The sequence below is a fragment of the Platalea leucorodia genome, assembly GCF_965183815.1.
Source record: "Platalea leucorodia genome assembly, chromosome: 3".
Lineage (NCBI taxonomy): Eukaryota > Metazoa > Chordata > Aves > Pelecaniformes > Threskiornithidae > Platalea > Platalea leucorodia.
The window spans coordinates 36,929,623-36,953,006 of NC_138825.1; the positions used below are offsets into that span (position 1 = coordinate 36,929,623).

The following is a 23,384-nucleotide window of genomic DNA, read 5'->3' on the forward strand; positions in this document are numbered from 1 at the left end:
TGATCCTCTGCCTTCTTCACAGCATTACCAGCAGGAAATCCTTGCCATTTTTTTCTATGATATTGTTAAATGGAACATTCTTTCCAGGTCATATAACTGAATCATATCATGGCCTATCTGCATTAAAAAGTTCACCCAAAAATTAACTTACAAGACGCTACCAAATGACATAACAAAGATAAACATGGATTGTATTTTTAGCTTTACATTGGATTTAAATTTTGTTATGTTGAAAAACATTGTCTCTTCCCTCCACTAGTAACCATGGAATCACCTGCAACTTTCTATCTAGGTATACGGCAATTTATGGACTCTGTTCAGCCAAAATTATTCTCTTTTTGAACCGGTCAACATTCCTGGAAAAAGCCCCCTGCATTATCCTTTGACTCTGCAATCTGCATTAAATTCCACCGTAAAGCGAAGTAAATTTACTTATAAACTCTTTTCAATAGCACTGTTATTTCTTACTATTTCAGTCATTGAGCACAATACTTTCCAGTCATTCTGGTGAGCTCACGATTCAAGTTGTGGTATCAAGATTCAAACTACATAGACAGATCACTATCGTTACTGGTTGGATACCCAAAATTAGTTAATAAAATCAATTCCAAAGGAAAAAATATCTATCAAGAAAAAAGTTACCTTTTACACCTTGCTGTCCTGACATCGTCAGTGGTAGAGTATGAGTAGAGTGGATAATTTGTGATCCTACAGCCTTGTTCACCTGTTGTGGATGATGGTACAGTTTTGGAGTATTGGCAGTCTGCACAGGGATCTGACAAAGTTTACCAGTGTAATTAGGAGGGCACTGGCATTTATCTCTAGAACTGCACTGGCCTCCATTCATGCATGGAAGGTGGCAAATAACTGAAATGAAAACAGAAAGAAAAATTTTGTTAATGACTTTAGCTTTAGTATTATCTGACCACATATCACACAGAAGTCAAGAAAGAAAGGAATAGGCCTGGGGCCCTTTGTTCTTCTGACATCTGAAGAATGACTCCCCATCTGACATGCACTTTTAATTGCCTTGTGGTAGAACCACTTCCCTTCCCCTCTTTGTGACCTCTGCCTGGTTCCCACCTTCTCTCCATGACAAACCCTCCTTTCAACCTCTGCCTGGTTCGCATCTTCTCTCCATGACAAACAGAGCGAGCACATTATTCCCTTAGAAATCCCAGCTATTTTAGTTCATTATGCTATTAAGCAAGATGGTAAATTAATACGGTGTCTGGCTGCACCTCTCATTCACACTTTGGTACAGGTATTCTTATTTAGTCAGCCTCCCATTTCTGAAAATCCTGGGCCACCTACACTTCCCTGGAAGACTGGGGAAAAACTCACCGGAGAGTAGACAGTACCAGGAATAAATTTTCCATTTTCACTGTAAGCCTTGGCTGTTCTTTGGAAAACCACGTCTTACTGAGTATCTAGATTTTTGCTTAACATTTCTCTCTCAGATAAAAGAAGCTAGTTTGTATACCCGCCCATGAAGATCATAAAAATATCGAGAGATTCTACTCAAATGATTTCAGAGACAAATTCTACAGTGTTAAAATATTTTAACTCCAATATAAAGACAAGGGTAATTACTTCTGTGCCAGCTAATACTTGCACACTTACAGCAATATAAATTATCAGATGAAACATGAAAAATGTCAACATCAAATGAAAAATATTTCTTAACTTGGAGATATAAACAGTAATAGGCATGGTTCAGCACTTTCTAAAAATATGATGTGGGACTTCATAATCAACCATAATCTAGCTGAGCTGTCAACATTTTCAAGAACTAAATGATATAAAAACAACAGGGAAAATACCGTAAAGTTTTTGTTCAAGACAAACTAAGGTCATTTGTTCAGAAATCCAAGATTTTTGGAGAAATAGCATACAGTATCCATTTGTCAGCTTTAAGATAAGATTCTGACTGCAAAAATAAATAAATAAAAATCTAGATTTTACAGTAACTATGGCATTTTGCTTGAGTGGTATTGCTCAGTCTATATTGAATTACAATAAAAATGAGAAAGCGTAGATAATACAAGGTAATTAGGAACCTAGTGCTTATTATTCCAAGTGGTGTAATCTCTGGACAACTGCAGCCTATTGCTATTATTAATACCATAAAACGTCAGTGCTGGAAAAGGAACTTGCATGTTGTGCGTCGCAAGAAGACAAAGTAGGACATTCAGCAGCCCAAGGAGTTCCAACCCAGCTGCGTAATTCATTTGGCCCAGGAAGAGTGCTCAAGAAACAGCGCGATCAGCCCGGCTCGTCACAGAGTACCCTCACATCGTATTGACAGGGTCCAGAACGGTGCTGCCTGATCACCAGATAGGTCCACACACAAATGTAAACAGCCAGAATTGTTTTTCCACTCTGTTCTGCAAATGTGTATTTAATATTTTTCTCATCTTATCTCATATTTTCATTTCACATAAACTGACTGAAAGTACTTCAAGCTGTAGCATTGTGCTAAAAGGCCTACTTGACTTCGGAAGACTGTCCACGCCAGCACAGGCCTCACTTTTTTGGGTCCCAGTGCTGTTGGGACTTTATCAGAGTGTATAAAAGACGTCCTTACAGAACAGCTGTTACTTCAGGGCAAAATGAAGGATTTTTGACCCCAGCAGTAATTAACGCATGACAGCTCGCTCGCTCTCTCTCTGGTACCGTTTCTTCCTGAGCAGCCACAAACGAGCAGGTTTACTGCAATAGCAACAACATGCAAAGACTTTTAAGTACTTGTAAAGATCTGCCTGAGCAAGGTCGAAAGCTAAGGTGGTTTTCCTGCAAAAGTAACATTACACAATGAAATAATGTAAAGTAGTGTTAAGGGGACAGCAATTTGGTGTTTGAAAGAAGTACAGCGAAACAAAGGCAAACAGAAATAGTCTCACTGAGGAATTCCTTGAGTGCAAGAAGGTTTTCTTCCCGCTCTCGCCGGCCTTGAGGCAACAAGGCAATGTACAAAACACAGGTTTTAAACAATATAAATATACCCGGTATTTCCATCAAAATAAATTACTTTCTTCCAAGCTCCTGTTCCTATAAAGCAGTCAGCGTCTGGAAGGCCACGATGTGCGGACATCTCTGCATTACAGGGCACTCTTCAGGCCTTCCTCTCCTGCAGGAGCCCGCCCAGTAGCCAACGGGCACATGAAAAGCTTTGCTTTCAAGCAAACAAAAGTTTGTGTTAAAAATACTGGGAAGGAAGATACCAATAGAAAAGAGTTCATTCATGTCCCGTTTCATAACTGTTTGCTGTAGGTATTCACACAAATAACTTGTGCAAATAAGTGCAAATAAATGCCACTGAAAGGTCTAGTATGAGGTGAATAATAAAGAATGTTTAATTTCTCAGTATTTACATATAACAGAAGATAAAAATTCCAAGCTGCTCACATTATCATGTGGTGCAAATCACTCAACTGATTTACGTACAGATACATTGATTTACATCTCTTGAAGGTCTGGCCTAATGTATGAAGAATGAACTTTAAATGAGAATACATTAAATCTGTTCTAAGAATATAAAATTCTGTAATTAAATTAAAATATTCTGAAATATACAATTGTAAGTTATACTCAGTCACGTAAAAACAAATAGGATGTGATTGCCAGGCTAAACTGAAAACTTGATAATCTCAAATGGCAAATATTATGAGAACTTAAAAAAAAAAGAAAGAAACATGTTGAAATAAAATATCTGATAATTTTAAATAGGCATAATAAGTGCACACACACACTAATTGTGCTCTTTCCTCAGGTAGGTTTTATGGCCAGGAGAAAGAGCTGCATTTGATTATGACACTGCTGCTGCAAATCACAGGCACGCAACTTCACCAGAGCTGGAATTACACACAGACCATTCGAGAAAAGTGAGCTGAAGGGGGGTAAGTCTCCAAAAAGGCAGAGGAAGGAAACACTACTTTTCCTTGACAAGGCTCTGGGAATCTCAGGTTAACAGAGACCAAAGAGCTCTGGGGAAAGGACCACTTAAGATAGGAACAGCATATAAAGCCAGGGTATGTTTGAACAGCTCAACTTCTGATGAAAGTTTTTTGCTTTGTTTTGTTTTGTCATTGAGGTTAAAGAACTTAAACAAACAGAATGGCTGAACGTTGCCAGAGGCATAGGGCATACTCCTGACAAAACCCAGGCCCATGTGCTGGGAGAGACCATTAGAAGATGCTGGGTTTGTACATATGTTCACGACTGGCATTCAGACAAAGGGTGCACTGGCGCCTGATTCTCACTGGGCTGTTGCCATTTCCTCTGAAAAGGAAAAAGAAAAAAGAAATAAAAATATCCGTTATGGTGTGAAATCCTCTAGCTGCTCGGAGCCTGATAAAAACGTGGAGATACGTCTGCATAAGATGACAAGAAATTTCAGTTCACACGTGGGTATCTCACAAACAAAACAAAGAAAGTATTAATGGACCTAAGAAAGGCAACAAATTCTTCACTCAGATCTGCTGTAAGCCAGAAAGGCAACAAATTCTTCACTCAGATCTGCTGTAAGCCAAGTCTCTCAACTGTCTCTTAGGAATCAGCCAACATATGACTGAAAAAATTTAACAATTTCTTAATATAAATGAACATCCAGCCTTTAGAAATGTACAGACAGGTTTAAGGAACTACAAACATTTTAAGTATTCTTCTCATCTTTGTGCAATTAATTGGTAATAAGAATTTTTGATTTCTCTGGCATCCAAAGGCCTTCATTCCCCCCAGCCTGGCACAGCTTGGTGGGTATCACTGTTCAAAATGAGCCAAGCAGAGAAGGTGCGTTGAGATGCCCCCACAGGGAGTCTCTGAAAGGCTGAATGTATAGAAAAAGGAGAATATTTGCAATGTGAATCCAGATAAAGCTGCCACGGCTATGGGTTGGAAACACAAAAATAGGGCATGAAATCATCAACAAAGAAGCTAGGAAACCACTGATATACAGTTTGTCCATGCAATTACATCATCTAATTTGTTTTCAAGATACTCAAACAACCTTGAACAGCTCCAGATAAACTAATTTAATCAAGTACGAATGTTTTAATTTAATCAAAATAATGTGTAACAAAACAAATTCCAAGGGCCGAAATCCTCCTAATCCTTAAAAAATAGCCCACGCTTACCCAAACAAGCCCTTGGGATGGATGGAAACTTCCTTCCTGTAACCAATGCTGAAGAAAATGAAGATAGGTTTTGAAACGTTCCTCATCTGACTCTCCAAATGCCGCCTCTTTTACAGCTCAGGGAACATGCGAGTTTCTGTCTCGCTTTCCCTCATCATCGCTCTTTGCCTTTTCTATTTACATGCTATCAACTATTCAAGTGTAAGCACTACTCAATTACATCAACAGGCTCTCCAAGGAAAACCTTAAACTGCTCATTAGATTACAGTATTTCCACTAGATGCATCACGAATCAGCAGATTAATTTTGTCTCTGAGCACTACACGGTTATCCAGCATTACTACATGTGCCACAGCTGTTTGGGCATCTTTCTTCCATGCTGTTACTAAGCATACAGAAAGTGCAGGGACTAGCACACAGACCTACAAAACACAATTTTTCATAGGAAAAAATGTGTGTTGGGTTACAACAACCCCATGCAATGCCACAGGCTTGGGGAGGAGTGGCTGAAGAGCTGCCTGGCAGAAAAGGACCTGGGGGTGTTGGTTGGCAGCCAGCTGAACATGAGCCAGCAGTGTGCTCAGGTGGCCAAGAGGGCCAATGGCATCCTGGCTTGTATCAGGAGTAGTGTGGCCAGCAGGACCAGGGAAGTGATCATCCCCTGGTACTCAGCACTGGTGAGGCCGCACCTCTAGGACTGTGTTCAGTTTTGGGCCCCTCACTACAAGAAGGACACTGAGGTGCTGGAGCATGTCCAGAGGAGGGCAACAAAGCTGGTGAAGAAGGGTCTGGAGCACAAGTCTTATGAGAAGCGGCTGAGGGAACTGGGGTTGTTTAGCCTGGAGAAAAGGAGGCTGAGGGGAGGCCTTATCACTCTCTACAACTGCCTGGGAGGAGGTTGTAGCCAGGTGGGGGTCGGTCTCTTCTCCCGAGTAACAAGTGATAGGACGAGAGGAAATGACTTCAAGTTTCACCAGGGGAGGTTGGATACTAGGAAAAACTTCTTCACTGAAAGGGTAGTCAGGCATTGGAACAGGCTGCTCAGGGAAGTGGTTGAGGCTCCATCCCTGGAGGTATTTAAGAGTCGGGTAGACGTCGTCCTTAGGGACAGGGTTTAGTGGTGGACCTGGCAGTGATAGGTTAATGGTTGGACTCAATGATCTTAAGGGTCTTTTCCAACCTTAACGATTCTATGATTCTATGAAAGAAGATACGGCATTCACTGAGGGGAAGCACTGCCATATACAACGTTCTTATAACGTAGTGCCTCTAAACACCATGCACTTTAGGTAAAAATTGAAATCCAGAGGTGTTACAGATCTGCGCAATCGCTCCAAACTTATTTCTACTTTCTCATTGCAGAAACTCTCAGAGTAACCCACAAAAGGCACAGAGGTATGAGCTACAGTAATGATGCTGTCCTTCAGTTTAGACTCTTCCCTATTCCCCTAGGGTTTTTTTGCCACTTCTTTCTTGTTGTCCCTCAATTTTCTAACTGCTTAATCCAAAACTGTTTTTTCTTCAGATTCCTGGCTATAACTCAGAGGTGTTATATAAGGTATTACAAGTTAAGTCACCAAATAATTAGTTTCTTTTTTAAAGTAAGATTAAGAAAATCTTGATATTACAAACTTGTGCTTTGGGAAGCAGAGGGAGAAAAGAAAAGAAGCTTTAAGTGGCCTTGATTTAATAGCATAACACCTTTATATTCACCTCTGAATTTATCCTAATGTCTGTATTTTGACAACTTTTAAGAGAAACATTCTATTGCAACAAGCAAACGCAATTTTAAAAAGTAAATCTGATGGCGAGAGCTCCAACAGCAGATGAAAAATGCTCTTTTCTTCTCACCACTGAAAACAGGAAAGCGATGCCCTGCCCATGTGAATAGCCTAGTTACCACCCACAAATCGCTGGTTACGTACCACTGCTATTCACTGATCCAAACAGTGAGGACAGCACCAGATTTGGTTCCAGACACAAGCAGTCCTGTAGAAATGGCTACTCTCTGCTACTGCTGAGAGAGGAGTCTGGGTATGTGACAAATGGCAGTATGGCATGGGGGATGAGCCTCCCCGGCACAGCACTTTTTAATGAAATCTCTAGTATTCAACAAGAAGGACAAAATGTTTTGAGGCTCTCCTCTGGTTTTCTTTGTTGAATGCAATCTTGTGCCTAAACAACGGCTTAAGTATAAGGCATGGACTCAGGTAGATTAATACTCTAATATGCACAATAACATGCAACTATATTTTGAAAGATGCTTGTAAAAGAGTGTTGCTGGAAAATTAGTGCAGGAAAGGTGGGTAGAACAACAGTGCACGCTTTCTCAGTTGGGTACACCAAAAAGATACTCAGTAAAAAATACAATGAAAGAGTTGTCATATAGAAATCTCTCTAGTAAATAGTTTCATCTTGTTTACTACTAGTTTAATTAAAGTAGCTTACACAAATATAGATTCCCCCAAAATGGCATGAATTTAAACATGTAGTATTTTTACAATGAATAACTGTAAATTAGTAGGAATGACAGACAATAGTATAGGTAAGGGGCGTACTTCAAAGAACATCCCTGATGAAGTACATTTCTTTATTATCGGAGACTGTTATCAAGACTTCATGGACACAATTTATGAACACCACCACCAAAATCTAGTTTGTTTATACAGTCCCAAGATTTTGCTTCTTTTTGTTCTGTGCTTCTGTAGTTATAATTATCATCAATATAATATATTCAAAGCTGTTATGCATATTCCTTCATATCTGAACGCCCAAGTCTTAACTCTTGTGAAAAAAAAAAAACAAAACCTACTTGAGAAAAAAAATGCAGTAGTCATTTCAGTGGGTGCATTAACATTCACCTTTGTTCAGTGGGAAAGAAATAAAACAAGTAAAAATGTTCACAAGTGAAAAAAAAAATACTTTATGTCATTCTAAGTAGTATGTTCCATTATGACAGACTTCTGACCAGAAAGCGATACAGAGGAATTATATCGAATGTGATCCCTTATACTGTCATCTTCACACTGCTTATCAGTAGATGTGTAAATATTATAACAAGGATCTTATCAAACAAATTTGCACTCTGAATGCTGCAATACATTAATAGAAATCATCCTAAAAGGCTGAACATGACACTGAAGGCACTCCAGATGTTTCCTCTGGAAAGAAATAAGATCTGCAACACTGCAGGGAAAGATTTCAAACAGGCACCTACCTCAAATCTAATGGTATGATAAGAAAAAATATGCAGCTACTAAACTGAGTTCTCAGCTATTGTGAATCAACATGGTCACCGACTTCATTAGAATTTGTATCATATTTTTAAACTATTATTACCAAGGGATTTTTAACAAAGTAATGCAGCCCCACTTGGGAATGGAATCATAAGTACTGCTGTTTATCCAGACAAGGAAACCAAATTATTGCCAAAATAAACAAGCTTTGTGATGTTATTCCTGTCTGGATCATGCACATTGGGGGGGGGGAGCCTCAAAGAAAATCAAGAGAGTTAGCCACAAAGAACAGTCCCGAAACAAGTTTAACACTTCCAAAATACAAACAATCTTTTCTGCATATAAATATTATTTTCTGTAGGTAAAATTACTTTCTTACATTTGCACTGTTAAAATTATACACACACACACACCCCCCGCACACCAGTAGGGATAAATGCAGAATGAAGACATCTCTCAGGAATTATATAGAATCACTTATCATTAGCATCTCCCCCTCCCACAAAACAATATTAACGCTAAGTTGCATTGCAGGGGTCATTTCACTGGTTTGCAGTTGAGTGCACGTGACATTTCAAGACTGTTAACATTAAAGATGTAAGCAAACATCAGAGTCCAAGGATGAACCCAACTAATACAGTATTCTTGAGCAAGAGAACAAATTGCATTCAAGTAACAACAACTGTCTTTACTCCACTCTAACCCAACTGCAACCACATTTGACTCTGTCAAGACCACCAAAGCAGCATGCTGCCTCTAAAAATCCCAGAGTAAGGAGATCTGTGTACACGCCACATACACATGTACACACCTTCCTTTTATATAAAACTTCTTCTTTATCCAGAAGCTACTAACAAGGATGCATGAGCCTTTGAATGATTTTTTGTTGCAAAGAGCACCCTCAACTTCTAAACATTATGAAAACACGAGGCTCTTAAGAATTGACTGCTTTAGGGAGAAGATAACCTGTCCTAGAAATGTAGGACATTGTATCATATTATGACAGAAGAGATGAAATACCCATATTTAAGTGTGAGGAATCCAGGCAGATCAATAAAGGAGAAAAGAGTTTTAGCCTCCATCTCCTGCCAATGGTGTAACACAGCATTTGTTTGCCAGTTTCTAAGGACATGCTGTAAAAATGGTATGCCTGGGCCCTTTCTGAGATGGACTAAATGTTGTCAAGGATGAGATTCTCTTGAGCCCAAAAAGCTCACTAATGTAACCAGAAGGCTACTTAGAGATATCTCTTACACTGTGAAATTGATAAATATTTTTGAAATCTATTTTTTGTTGATCCAACATGGACCTACATTTTTGAAGAGGAAAGAATATTGTATCCTTCTCACAAAGTATGAGATTTCATCCTTTCAGCCCCATTATTAAGATCACTATCTTGAATTTAACAGCTCTTACGTACTAGATGGCACCTCCGTCTATTTTGAAACCATCTCTAACCAGTATTTCCAGTTACTAACATTCCAGAAAGTAACCAGGCATTTCTGTAGGATGCACTTATGTTGGAGAGATTGTTTCCACACACAAAGCAAATAGTCATTGAATCCTTCTGCTTTTAATTTATCAGCAGTAACAATTCTATAAATGTGTCTGTTGTATGTTATCTCCTGTACCACTACGGGGCTTCTTCTCGTATAATATTTAATATCTACCCTGGAATATTTTTCTGTGATTTCTTTAGCTATCCTTACCAACTTTCTATATTTCATAACTTTTAATTTGTGCTTATCACTATTTTCCCCCCTTCCATTTGTCATCAGATTAGCCCCCTGTCCCACTCATCGTTACAAAATCCGATTGGTGTCTTCCTTCTTCCTTCCTTCATGACTGAACCCTTCCAAAAGTAATTCCAATCTTTTCATGCTTTTCCTTTTTTTTTTTCCTCTGAATCAATTCTACTTTTAATTTTCTCTTGTCAAGGAAACCTTACTGAAGAAAAATCGTATATGAAGATTCAGAGAAAAATGCAGGTAGCTTTGAGGATTGGATTCAAAGCACTGTTCTTAGCTTGAATTTAGTCTCATGACTAAACTCAGTAGAGCTGAGAATCACTGAGTAGAAGAGCAAGTAGTAGTCACTAAAGCCATCTGGGCAGGCATAATTTTACACTTTAAAATATGTTGCCAAGAATCCTAGGGAACTGCTCTTGCTCTAGAAGGATTCTTCCTCTCAACAGAAAAAAAATAAAGAAATTCCCAAACAGCTTTCTCTTTCTCTCACTCTCCCTACTCCATGAAATGCCACACAGCACATATTAAAAATTTTTTAAAAAAGAGACATTGCACTAGGGAAGGTCAATAGCTGTCATCATACCTACGCTATTTGATGATTTATCAATTCAGTTATTTTAAAGTTGTTGTATGTTTACATTTGTGAAGAAAAACCTTACAGATCTACTATGTGTCTGTTGTAGCCATCACCATTTTCAGGCTGCAGTCATATCATTCTACAAAATAAACTCTTTCTACACTTTTTCATAGACAAACATGGATTTTCTTCGCACTATACACTTTGACAACATAGTTCCAAAATCAGGAATTACAGCAGTTGTGGTTTTTTAGCTTTATTACAGATCTAGAATAATACATTTAAAATAAGCAGAAAGAAAACACTAAAAAAAAGAAAGCCCACTGCTAGAATGCAGTTTAGCTATTCCCTTAATGTTTTCACTGTTGTTCTCACAATTCTGGAAGATGTATCTCTTTAAATGAAGCTGTACTTCACTAGTTCTTTTCAAACTCCTCCGTGTACCACTATCAGCACCAAGCTTTAACAAATAATGTAGTACCTGAAAGCCTAATCGGACGAATGTCTGTGATTCTACTACATCACTTCATCTACTACGTGGCAATTACCAAGGAAGGTAAGTAAAAGAAAACATCACAAAATCAGATCACCTACATCTTCAGGCATTTTTTATTTTTATACCTCCCAACACCAAACCTTCCATTTAAAATTCATTCTCTAACTCAGCTGGTAAGTACAGGCTCAGCTGCTGGGATGATCATTATCTCCACGAGTAATTGAGCTTTATTTGAGCTACTGAAAGGCTGCCTACTTATTAGCATCGCTTAATGGTAGTGTCAACTCACTGTAAATAAGGTGCAGTAAGTGTAACAAATTAGGTATATACTAGAAAAGAACACCTGTCTACTTACAAAAAAGGGCGAGGGATGATGTCTTCACTGGTGATGGAAAGCTGTGAGATCCTATCCAAGGAAAACCAGAATCAAATAGGTATTGCCTTAATTCTCTGTGCCTATATTAGAGTGAGTTGAACAAATTTCTAAATCTCCACTGACTGTGACAAAAGTTTCAACATGCACCTCATATGTAGATGATGACATTTAAGCTGTCTCAGTCTACATGCTTGTCCCACTATGTCTCAGTTTTTCATTATAAAAGCATATCAATAGTGGGGTATCAGTCATTCTTTAATGGAGGCTACATCGTCAACTATGGGAGATCCTGATACTGAAAACTGGGGAGCAGGTTCGGGAAAAGGACAAGGCTGCAATACATTTTAGAGAAATATTCATTTGTTGAGTGAGCATTGTGATCAGCAAGAAATCCAGAATGAACATGCACAAGACAATTTCACTGTACTACTCACGTCTTCCTCAGTTTTAAACTCAGTACTTTAAAACACCTCAGGAAGAAGAGCTGGATGTTAGCAACTCGAAGATGTGTACATGAAGTCAACCAAGAGACATCTGATATGCCCCCAGGTGTTTCACTCATCCCTCAATGTGGGTTCAAAGGGCATGGGAGTCTCATAGGACCTGTATGACATCCTTCCAAGCTCCTGTGATAAGCCAGCTATCCTCAGACATGTCAAATGCAACTGTAGGCCTGTGTGTAGTTTACTGAACTGAGCACCTTCTGACCAACAGCTGCCAAAAAACTATTAAAGTGTCACAGTGTGGAAAGAATGGGATGGCTGAAAAACAATATTACAATATTCAAATGCCATCAGAAAAATAAAAGGCATGCTCTGTCATGGAAAATGGCCTAAAGCGGTGGTTACTCAACATAAAAAAGGGTATAGCAAAAGTTATGGTAGTTGAGAAATGATTGACAGGAAGATTCTGGCTCACTAACAGCCATGATGCTCACAGCCACTCTTTGCTACATCTGCTTCTAATGTTCTCAATATCTGAGACAATTCAGACAGTATTTTTAGAGGCAAGCAGATAGATACTGTTAAGGGATGACTCACTCCTATCCTGATCATATTTGGTGAATCTATTGATTTTATTAGAGCTGATCCTGATATACTGAGTATAACATAAGGGTTAGGCCTAGAACCAGTATACCAAGGAAAAAACCCCACCTCACTAGTTGCTGTTTATCAGGAATTAATGCATTACAAATGGTCAGTGTCAGACCTTTGACAATGATGCTAATGCATACAGAAAAGCTACTCCAGGCATTTCTTCAGATTTCTACAGTGTGTTGCTATTAATTTTCCTCTCTGTGCAAGACATATGCTACTGAAATAAAATCTCAAGAGAAGGCCGGGTTTGAAAGTGTAGCAAGTTAGCAACACTTTAAAACCATCATTCTTAAAACAACTTCCTGCAGAATACAAAACGTAAACAGATTGCAAAATAGTATGTTGCAGTATAAAGACTTTATAGGTATCAACTTTAAGCAGTGCTGAATAACTCATTAATTGCCATTGTCAAAGTGGGAACACTGAAATCAAGGTTCGCAGACTCTGATGAAAACTAATCCTTCCTATGTTCCCAGTGCTTTTAAGTCTCTTACTCCTCTGCATAGCACACGAGTGCCTGAGCACGCACAATACTAACATGCATTAATTAACATTGTAATGTACCTGTTTCCAACAGACAGAGAAAGAATTCAACAGGACGACAGATAACAATGAACAACAAGCATCTTTATTGCTACAGGATCCTTCCAGGCTGTACTCCTCCTTTCTGGTGTCAGCTGAGCAGCATTACCCACCTTTAAGGACTACAGGATTGATGAGTAACTTGACCGTAATGACACTAAGCTGTTATTGCTCATGCACTGCTACAATGTGATGAAGTCACTGAACTGATCCTCTGCTCTGACACCGTTCTCTTATTAGGCTCTTTCAAAAAAAACGTACTGGACTCTTGCATGGAGTAAAAAAGTAGTAACACCCAGTAGTGTAAGGCAGAGAAAAGAGCTGCTCTTAGACATCAAACTACTTGGTTACCATCAGACAAAATGGAAAAATGTCCTGAGAAACATTAAAGCGATGTGGTCACGCCTCTGTTATGCAAAGGCTCTGAAGACCACAGAAGCAGCAAAGCTGACACTGGCCAGGGACATCAGCATCCTTACCATTTCTGGCAACTGAATAATAGATATTTAAGCTGAGATTCATCCCATTTAAGCTTTTGTGCCTTCTTGAGCCATCTAAATTAGGAGTGTTGTTACCAGAGGTTTCCCACTCTGTCAGTGAAGGGAGGCTCACCCAGCAGGCCATTCAGGCCATCCTGCCATAAAGGTGTCTCTCATCACCGCCTACAAGGTTCCTGGTTCAGGCACCTCAGTGAGATTCAGTGAGTGGGATGAACGCTCAACCTCAGATCCAAAGGGTCTATGAACACTGATCCACTGCATCCCATACCACAAGACATTCTCCAATAACAAAATTATGTTTCGAATAGAAAAAGAAAAGCCACAAAAACTGTAGTCATTACAAAAATTTCCATCATTTCCAAACATCAGGAAACTGCTCTCTGATTACTGTAACATTACCACAGTGCTCATTTTTGTGGGAAAAAGTTTACAAGAAGAATAAAGCACAAATAGATTATTTCAAGTGGATACCCATTAACATACAAATAATGGCTCATAATCCAGACCTTCCTGGACTAGTTAAAAACCATGAAAAACATAAGTTATCTAAGATTTTCTGGCACTGGCTAGATCACAAGAAATTGGAAAGTTTTCTAGGGAGTTGACCGCGAGGAGGTGACACAATATGAGAATATTGGGAAGGACAGTATTCAAAGTTTGAGTAATAAATTAGGTCATAGGAGACCAGTGAAAAGCAAGAGACTCAAATCCTGGAGTTCTGAAGGAGGAAAGGAACAGAGTCAGTTCTAATGAGTAGGAAGGATAAAGGTTACTCTGCAGAGAGTGTACAGTTGGAAATTCATTTAAAAACACACAACTTCAACACTTCTCATTGTGGTTCTTTTAACAACACATAATACCTGTATAAATTGTTGCACAAGCTACGTAAATCTAAAATATGGTCAGCACTCTGACTGGTTATGTCCAGTTCCAAGCAATTAAATTGTGCACCCAGCTCCCCTGAGCTGTGTACAACCCCACTGACAAGCTTCATGCCACAATGTTGTACCTGACCTTGTGTGCCGAAATGTGTGCAAGTACAAAAAGTCCCTTTGCCCCCATTGTTGCAATAGGGATTCTTGGATCCATGTAACTTCTGATCAGATTGAAAAAAGGTATTCTACCACCTACATATATAGCATCTAACATAACAGGCTGAATTTAATATAATCAAACAATAAGTAAGAGAGACACAATGGACACATACTAACTGCAGGAAGATAATATTATAGCTTATATTATGAAGCTGGTCTCCTTTGGTCCCTATACCAGCAGTCTCCAAAGCATGGTGTGCTCACCCCAGGCAGTGTGCAAGACAATCTACTGGGATGCTGGAACGAAATATATTTTGTACAATTAATAAATAAAATAAATATCTTTAAAATAGAGTTTAATTAATCTTTCTCTCTTTATCATCCATTTTAAATTTCTATTTTGTATATGTTTTATAATGTACATATATATGATATATACAGTAGTACCATATATAATTTGTAAATAAATAAATATACATATGTTGGGGGTGCACGCTCAAAAATTTTTTACTGATAGAGATGCGCGATCAAAAAAGTTTGGAGACTGCTGTCCTCTACAATTTATGGACAGAGCCAGTCCCTCTCAGGGAGAAGTCAGAGAACTCATGTTCCTAAACTATGACATGAAAAGTTGGTGAAAGTTCCCCTAAACTTTAAGTATCTGAATAATATAAAGTATAAAAATTTTACTTCATAGCTCAGCTTATCATCTTTAAATTAAACTAAAAATACAACATGACAAAATAACAAAGTTTTTGGCTGTATAAAATACATATGAGAAATACTCTATGTGACTGGGTTTCTTAAAACTCAACTCCCTTCCTGTGCAAGCAGCAAACACCCAATTTTCCTTCTATTCATTGACTGGCGTCCTTCAAGACCTTGTAAGAGGTTTGTAAAAAAATTTACAATTCCCATGGACTTCAACTTGATTCACATTTGTAAATCCCTGGTTAAAAGTTCACAGTTCCCTTTTAACAGTTCAGATTTTTTATGGATAGATAGAAAACTCAAAGAATTTAAATGTGTGCGTAATGAAGATACAGTTCATGTTCCAAAAGAAAGATCCAGAAATCTCTGTGCCTCTACGCTACAAAACAGGCCTCTCAATTAGAGTGATACTCAAATCTAAGAACTGATTATAGGTGGAATGGATAGGTGAAAGTTATACAGGCTACCCTGTCCAGAGACAGAGTAATCATCTGGAGCAGAATAAACAAAAATAGAATAGACAGTAGGGAGGCTGAACGGGGAAAGACTGCAATCTAGAGCCATGATAGCTGCTTGCTTCCTTCCAATTGTCTTATGTCCAACAGGACACGTTAAATACAAACCCGTTTGCTAAGAAATCTACCCATGATAAATGCCATATTTTAACCAGTGAAGAAATTTGTCACTCTTCTGTGCTTGCATAATTCAAAGGCAACTTTTTTTTTTCAAGCCAAAGTTGGCATATACTTGATCTTCAGTGAGGTATGTGCAAAGACATTTGGTTTAGCAATAACAAAATTATAGCTGTAGAAGGTAGTGTGTTTATTTGAATATGCAACAATGTAATCATTCAAATAAATGCACTCTTAGTTCTCTTTTTACAGTACTTGAAATCAGATGTACATAAACTAATCCCTAGAAATTAAAACCACATACAGTAAAATAAAGCATTATGCATTTTAACTTTGTATTCTGTTTTGCTTTAACTTTGAGGGAAACATACTCCATGTGTTTTTGAATGGCTGCAGGTGTGGATTTTGTACCATTTCCACTTGTGGTTTTTCCTATGACTGTACATCCAAAGACTGTGTTGTCTATAATATACAGTTTGGCGAGTGCTTTGAGAGCAGATGGACTTTTGCTTCACAGGGATGGTCTGAAGTCCTTAAGGTGAGCAAGGGAGTGGAAATGAGTTGCTAACAGGCTTGTCTAAGTTCAACCTCATTAAAATCATCTGGCTGAATGATGCATTTTTTTTAAATTAGCATCTGGCCTCCATTAGAATCACAGGGAACGATGTCAAATTTGAATAATTATTTTAAGATTATGAAGAAAGAGTTCACAGATGCTGTAAGCTGCATGGTAAAAACCAGAACTATTTGTTGATGACAAGTACTGATAAATACATGGGGGACAGAAAGCATTCCTTCTGAACAGATATGGATATCAACAACAACAAAATCCTTAAGATATAATTTTTCTTTGTAATTTGAGTACAGGTGGCCAATAATTAAAAATGCATTAAAATCCTGAGTGCTGCTAAGACTACAGAGTGATACATTTACATTACAGGGTAAAATTTTAGTCTACTAGCGGTTCAGATTAGGAAAGCCTACACGACACTACCTGGATTGTAAGCAAATGAATTCACTCTCCTGTCTGCTCAAATTTACTGTATAGAACAAAGGGAGATTGGAGAAAAGGAATATCTGTTAAACTGATGCTCATAAGTGGTTCTTCAAAATTGTTTTACATTGGCTCTCCAGGCTGGGAAATGCCTTTTTCCTAGTATCTTCTATAAGGCGGAAGATGTAAATAATTCATAAAATAGTTCCACCGTTATTTGTCCTTCTTTCTATTTTAGCCACTCAGTCCAGTGTCTGAGGAAAAATACTTGGCCTTCATTTTGCTACAGCTGTTACAATGCTGCTGCATGAATAAATATTTCAAGCATGGTCATCATTTATACAGATTAAATTTCAAATTACCAGCTAACGCAGTGAATAAACTCTAATGTCCTGATCCTTTTCTTTTTTTCTGTGTGTGTGTGAGAGAGAGAGAGAGGCACACTTTGACAGACTGACCAACTTCCTTGACTATTGTTGCAGAAAGTTTAAAAAGTTAATCTTTTAACCAAGTTGTCCGAGAATTCTGAAATTTGAGTGTTTGCCAGTGTCTATTAAAAGAAAAAATATTTCATCTGGCAGCAAAAAGAGCATAAAACAATAAAGCCTGACAGAGCAGAAATGATAATTATTGCAGGAAGAGCAGAAACAAAACCTTTACCAAATAAGGCTACAAGGTAGCCACTATAGAGACAGTAAAAGGACTAAACTGATAATACTTGGGGAATAGCAAGGTTCTTACATCATAACTATTGCAGAAAAGAATACTATGGCAAGTTCAAGTGCAAAAACCAAGGATATTTCAAAGTAACACTTCACTCTTACCCACAGAGAATACACTACTAAAACCAGACTATGAATTATCATACACTGTTCTTGAGTTAAGCAGTTATTCCAGAAATAAGCCCCTCATCAACTAGGCTGTCTGATGGAACGTAATCAAGTTGAAAACCAAAGCATTTAAAAAAATCAATTCTCTTCAGTTATGTTACCAAAAGGAATTCAAAAATCTCTGCATGACATTTGTTATCAATTATTTTAAATCCTCCATTTGAGAAGCTACATGTACATCTGCTAAGTCTCAGCTGAAGCCATAGGAATAGTGTTTTGCTGGGGCACAAATTACATAGACCAGACATGATGGCTCATTTACCCAGGCTGACACCATTCACTGAGTACTAAACACCACTTCATAATACAGAAGAAAGCATCCCTTCTAACACGTTCCCATTCTATAGCAACTCACTAAACCCAGTACAACAAAACAAGGAATAAAATATAATGGGTAGAAAACTGAACAGTGTACACCTCACAAGCTGCCAGAAGAGTCTGTAAAATCTCACAAATCTACACAAATAAAAGACCAACAGCTCGTAGAAGTATATGCCTTTATATGTCATCAGATTTGCCCTCCAATATTACTCACAATAAATGCCTTTTCATACCAAACGATATTGATAAATCTTTCTCAAATGTCATAGTCTTACACTACCTCTTAAGCGTAGTAGGGTATGTGTAGTATGTATCATATGGAGCAAAGAAACAACAACTTCATTACACAGCAAATGGCACCAAGAAAAAGCCATTCATTGCTCTTGGATTTCCTGTCATACGCAAACTACAGAAAAATGTCCTGGCTTGCTTAGAGGTCATTGCCATTTTTAACCAACACAATTTTTTGATAAGACCAGAAATGCTTGAATAAAAAGCAATGTTAACTTCTACAGCATTGATAGAAATTCATGATCATGTATGTCTGAATAAAATTCAGAAATTCTGTCAACTTTTTGTAAAATAATGGCATTACGTTTCCACAGTTCTAAATAATTATGCTCTCTAGACTCTTTCCTAGATAGGAAATTATGTTAGAATAATAATTACATACTGAGTCTTTTTACTAAATTCCCTTTGATTAACTTATTGTTTTAAAATACATTGGTCAAATTTTCTTTCATTACTTTCAACAGAAGACCAAATAAAATCTGAGCAAAATGTTTATGCTGCTTCTTGGAAGTTTCTGTCTATACATAATTGGAAACTTCTGGACAACCTCAGTTATCCAAAAACACTTGTACAGAGTCAACACAGTAAAACAGTACATTTTTTTGATACAAAATTCCAATAGCAAAAGTGCCAAAATGCAATAGGCAATATAATTTGAGCATTATTGCAACAGGGCACAGGATATGCAGATCACTGTGATCCATGCTGAAAGTTTTAAAATTTATGATTAAATAAATGTATCTGGTCCTTCAAAATACAAAGCACCAGATACATTTTCACTTCGGACACCATGACACCACGTCACCAAAGGATGTCCGGCAGATCCTTATTAACATGTTAATATAGGACCAGAGACAAATGGACCTTTTATAGATGAGAAGAAAGGAGGATGGATAAACATCCTCTCATTCTCTTCTGTTCTCACAAGGAAGAATGGCTCACATGGACTGCAGGCCCCAACACACACATCTGACATCATTCTCAACCTCACAACAATTCCCTACAAAGACTAGTGAAGCTGTAGGAGAAACACTAACTTTCAACTTAACTCGAATTCAATGAAACGAGAAATAAAGGGTTCCTAAAATTCTGTCCTTCTTCCAAGGGAGAGCACACAACAAAATATTCCCTCATCCCCAATAACGGCCTAAGTAAACTATGGTTGTGCACAGCAAAGCCAGGAGGAAGAACAACTGTGCAGGCTATATGAAAAGGGATCAGAAGAAAAGGGGAAAGGAATGTTAAACGAAGAGATACTGACGAGCATTAAAGAGTGACATAAAGGGGAGTAGCAGAGCAAGAATTCTATCATCACCTCTGCCACAATCGTCTCCTACAGTCTTGGGAAAAAATTCTTAAACTCTCCTTGGTCTCCATCTGCAGAATGCTATTTCCCTGTTTGACACAGATACTTCCAAGTGCTCAGTCACGAAATTTCTACAGAAAGATATGCACTTCCACTAAATAGCATGCAACTCTCTAATTTCTCATTTATAACAGTTTGAATGAACTGCTTTAAATGAGATGCAGGGCTGCAAATGAACAGTAAATATAAACCTAAGTATTAAATGACTGCTTCCTTTACTAAGTTCTGTCATTCTTGTGCAATGAATGAGGTGGGGGATCCTGTGGAAAAAAACAGAATGTAAATTTATAATTAAATACATACGCACAATAGGGAAAAAATTAAAGACCATGAAGAAAATTAATTTGGGCATTTCCTAATTCCTTACTGATTCATCTTACAGTTACAAATTAGTCGCTGTCCTCCCACTCCTTACAGAGAGAAAATTCATTTCAAAAATAGGTATTTTGGAATGTGGAATAGTTCTGAGGAGAAACAGGACACATCACTGAGTAACTTCAACAGTGAATGAGACAGAAACCTCATATGTTATTCTATACACATCCTTTCCTATGCACATATATCAACCCTGTTTTACAATCCTCTGTAGAGTATCAGGACTGAAATACCATACAAACTGCACATGCATCAATCCAATAGAGTAATGAGAATCATCTATTCAGCAGAAGCTTCCACTCAGATTAAATGCTTTCATTCTCCAAGCCAATGAAATACCGGAGGTTGGTTAGTTTAACTGTGCAACATATCCCATTCACAAAATGAAACTGCAAAAAAACCCCAAAGTTTCACTGAAGCAGCTTGGCAATCAAGGAGATCCTTCCTTTTAAAAACCAAGCTTTCATCACCTTGAATTGAAATGCTAGATCTCTTCATGAAAATAGCTAAAATCTCAGCTACCTGAAAAGCTACATTTCCCCCAATCTGTTTCTTGTTGTGGGTTTTTGTTTTTAACGGCCTATTCATATCTAATAAAATTTTCAGGAAACAGGATTTGTTCCTTGCCTGGACTTACTGATACCAAGTTTCAGCTGAAATGACAAACGGAGCAAATTTTAAGAATCTGAAATAACCCATGGAAAAACTTGTGTAGCTTTAGTACAGGCACTGCAACTCATTCTCTCTGAAAATAAAGTGTTTACAAAGTTCAGCACAAAGTTTAAAATGTACACACAAAATTTTACTTTGGTTCATTATTAGAAAGAATGGATTACTAAGAACTCAGCAAAGTGATGGCTAACTGCAATCTGTCATCAGAGAATCTAAATTCAATCTTGTCTACTAGAATGCTGCTCCTGCTACAGAAATACATTTAGATCTAACAACCTAAAGCAGTTTCCTAATTTCCCCACTCATAGTAGGTATCTATTATTAGTAATAGGAGTTAGTTTTCCAAATAGGGCATGTGAATTTATCTTTTCTGACTTCAGGAAGAACAAATACTTAAAAAAAAAAACATACTGAAAACCTGCTGTTCGCTGCTTTAAGTATGTATTTTCTAACGTGACATTCTGTTTCATGGTTGCACTTTTAAAACGTCAAATGATCAGAGTAAGAACTTCCATGCATTTTGGATAAATGGTAAGTAAACAAGTTTAGAACAGGGACTTAAAAGCAAAAAGCACAAGCAAAACATAATACAGATGTTAAAAATGTAACAAAAATAAATGATCTCAGAAGACCCAAATTACTTCTGCTTTATGTATCAGGAGACATCTCTATCAGGACAAGCCTAAGCTAATGAGAGGCACTAGTTGGAGCACAGATATAAAAATTATTTCAGTAGTATATATTTTAAATCCTGATTCAAAAGCTCTTGAAAATCTGCGATCAGTGAAAGAATTCAATCTACAGGTGTAGGCTCTCTCCTCTCTGGCTATTAAGAAGTTAAGTTCACATAGCATTTTTGTTTTTAACTGGAGAGCCTTGAAGTCACAGTTTAGACCTCTTTCTTATTCCTCTTCTGTAAAAATGATGATACTTAGAGATGTGGTGAATGCTTTTGGTCTTTTAAAGGTAACAGGGAAGATAGATAGCTACAGGCAGGTTAAAAATCCCCATACATGTGTAGCGACTTGTTTTTATACATTTTTAAACATTACGCTCCCCTATCTTTCTATCAAATACTATTATGAGCTGCTTTGGTTGAATATTTCTAGCAGCCTATTGTACACAGTGCATCACGAGCTGCATGGCCTGAGGCCAGGAAGGAAGGTGTGGAACACGTCTTCACAGGTCGATTTCCACTCTCCAAGTTTTCAAGTATTTGAGAGAAGGTCGTGTTACAGCACAGATTTACATAGCAGACAAATTACATGACTGCCTGTTCTCAGCATTTCATAATTTCAATAAAAAAATTAGGTCAAACGAAAAGGGGGGGAGAATAACCCTAACTTTTCACAGTAGTCAGAAAATTAAACAAAAAACTTAGCTGTGATTCTTGCCAAAACACGGGTAAAAATCTTTATTGACAGTAAATGTAAGTTTAAAGTATTTTATTGACCCTTCCTTTGCAAAATCCATTAGTCCAAAAAATATATATTTTTACAAACATACACATTATCAAGGAATGTGTTATTAATTTTAAGAGCTTTCACCCACAGTCTGATAGTCTAGTAGGAGTGTTAAGAGAGGGAACTGCTCTTTGTATCGTCTGTCTGGATGAAAAGAATAATTTGGAATAGCTTTTTCCCCCCTGAGAGCCTGAAACATAGTGCACTTTAAAAAGGGCAGTATTGGCCAGGCTCAGCACTGCCTGACATTATGTTTATACTAGACAGAGACTAAAATTACAATGTTCATATCTGGCATTCTTTGAGTATAAATTGGCAAAATAATTAATTTTTAAAGTGGTTTTTTTGTTTTTCTTTTTGAGAAAATGATACTAGAATATTTTCAGGATAACAACAAGAGCAGTTAAGGATATCATAATGTGAAACAACAAATTTAAAAGTGGTTAGCTATGTATCCATGTATCTGTATTTCTTTTAGCTTACAAGACTGATACTTGCACACAAATTCCTACCAACATCATATAGTGTACAGTTTAAATAAGCTAATCATTATCCTAGATAGCTTTCAGGATTAGTTTCAACATGGTCAAGCAGTTGTAGGGTTTAGACTGGCATACTGGGGATAGTCTTATTGAACAAGCAGAAAGAACAAACATTAACAGAGAAATGACTGGCTTCAATAACTTCAATTGGACTTAACATTATTTCAGGTTCTAAAAATGACAAATATGAAATCTGATTTACTCTCAGCAGTAAGAAAAAGTTTTAAGCTGATGTATTTTTAAAAAGGACTGTAGTTTTAAGGAACTCCTGAACAATTTTTTTAAGACAGATTCACTGTGTTAGCTAGATTTTGTGTGCATTTGATACCTATTCTACAAGCAAAAA

At 37.5% G+C, this 23,384-nt stretch overlaps 1 protein-coding gene across 1 annotated transcript in view; it reads right to left on the minus strand.

Moving 5' to 3' along the window:
• LTBP1 (latent transforming growth factor beta binding protein 1) overlaps positions 1–23,384 on the minus strand; it is a gene marked incomplete at its 5' end in the record, with an annotated part of 207,114 nt that overhangs the window by 113,864 nt on the left and 69,866 nt on the right. The window contains one exon of the mRNA XM_082305848.1: positions 643–867. Coding sequence (XP_082161974.1) covers positions 643–867 — 225 coding nt within the window. The remainder of the gene's footprint in view (positions 1–642; positions 868–23,384) is intronic.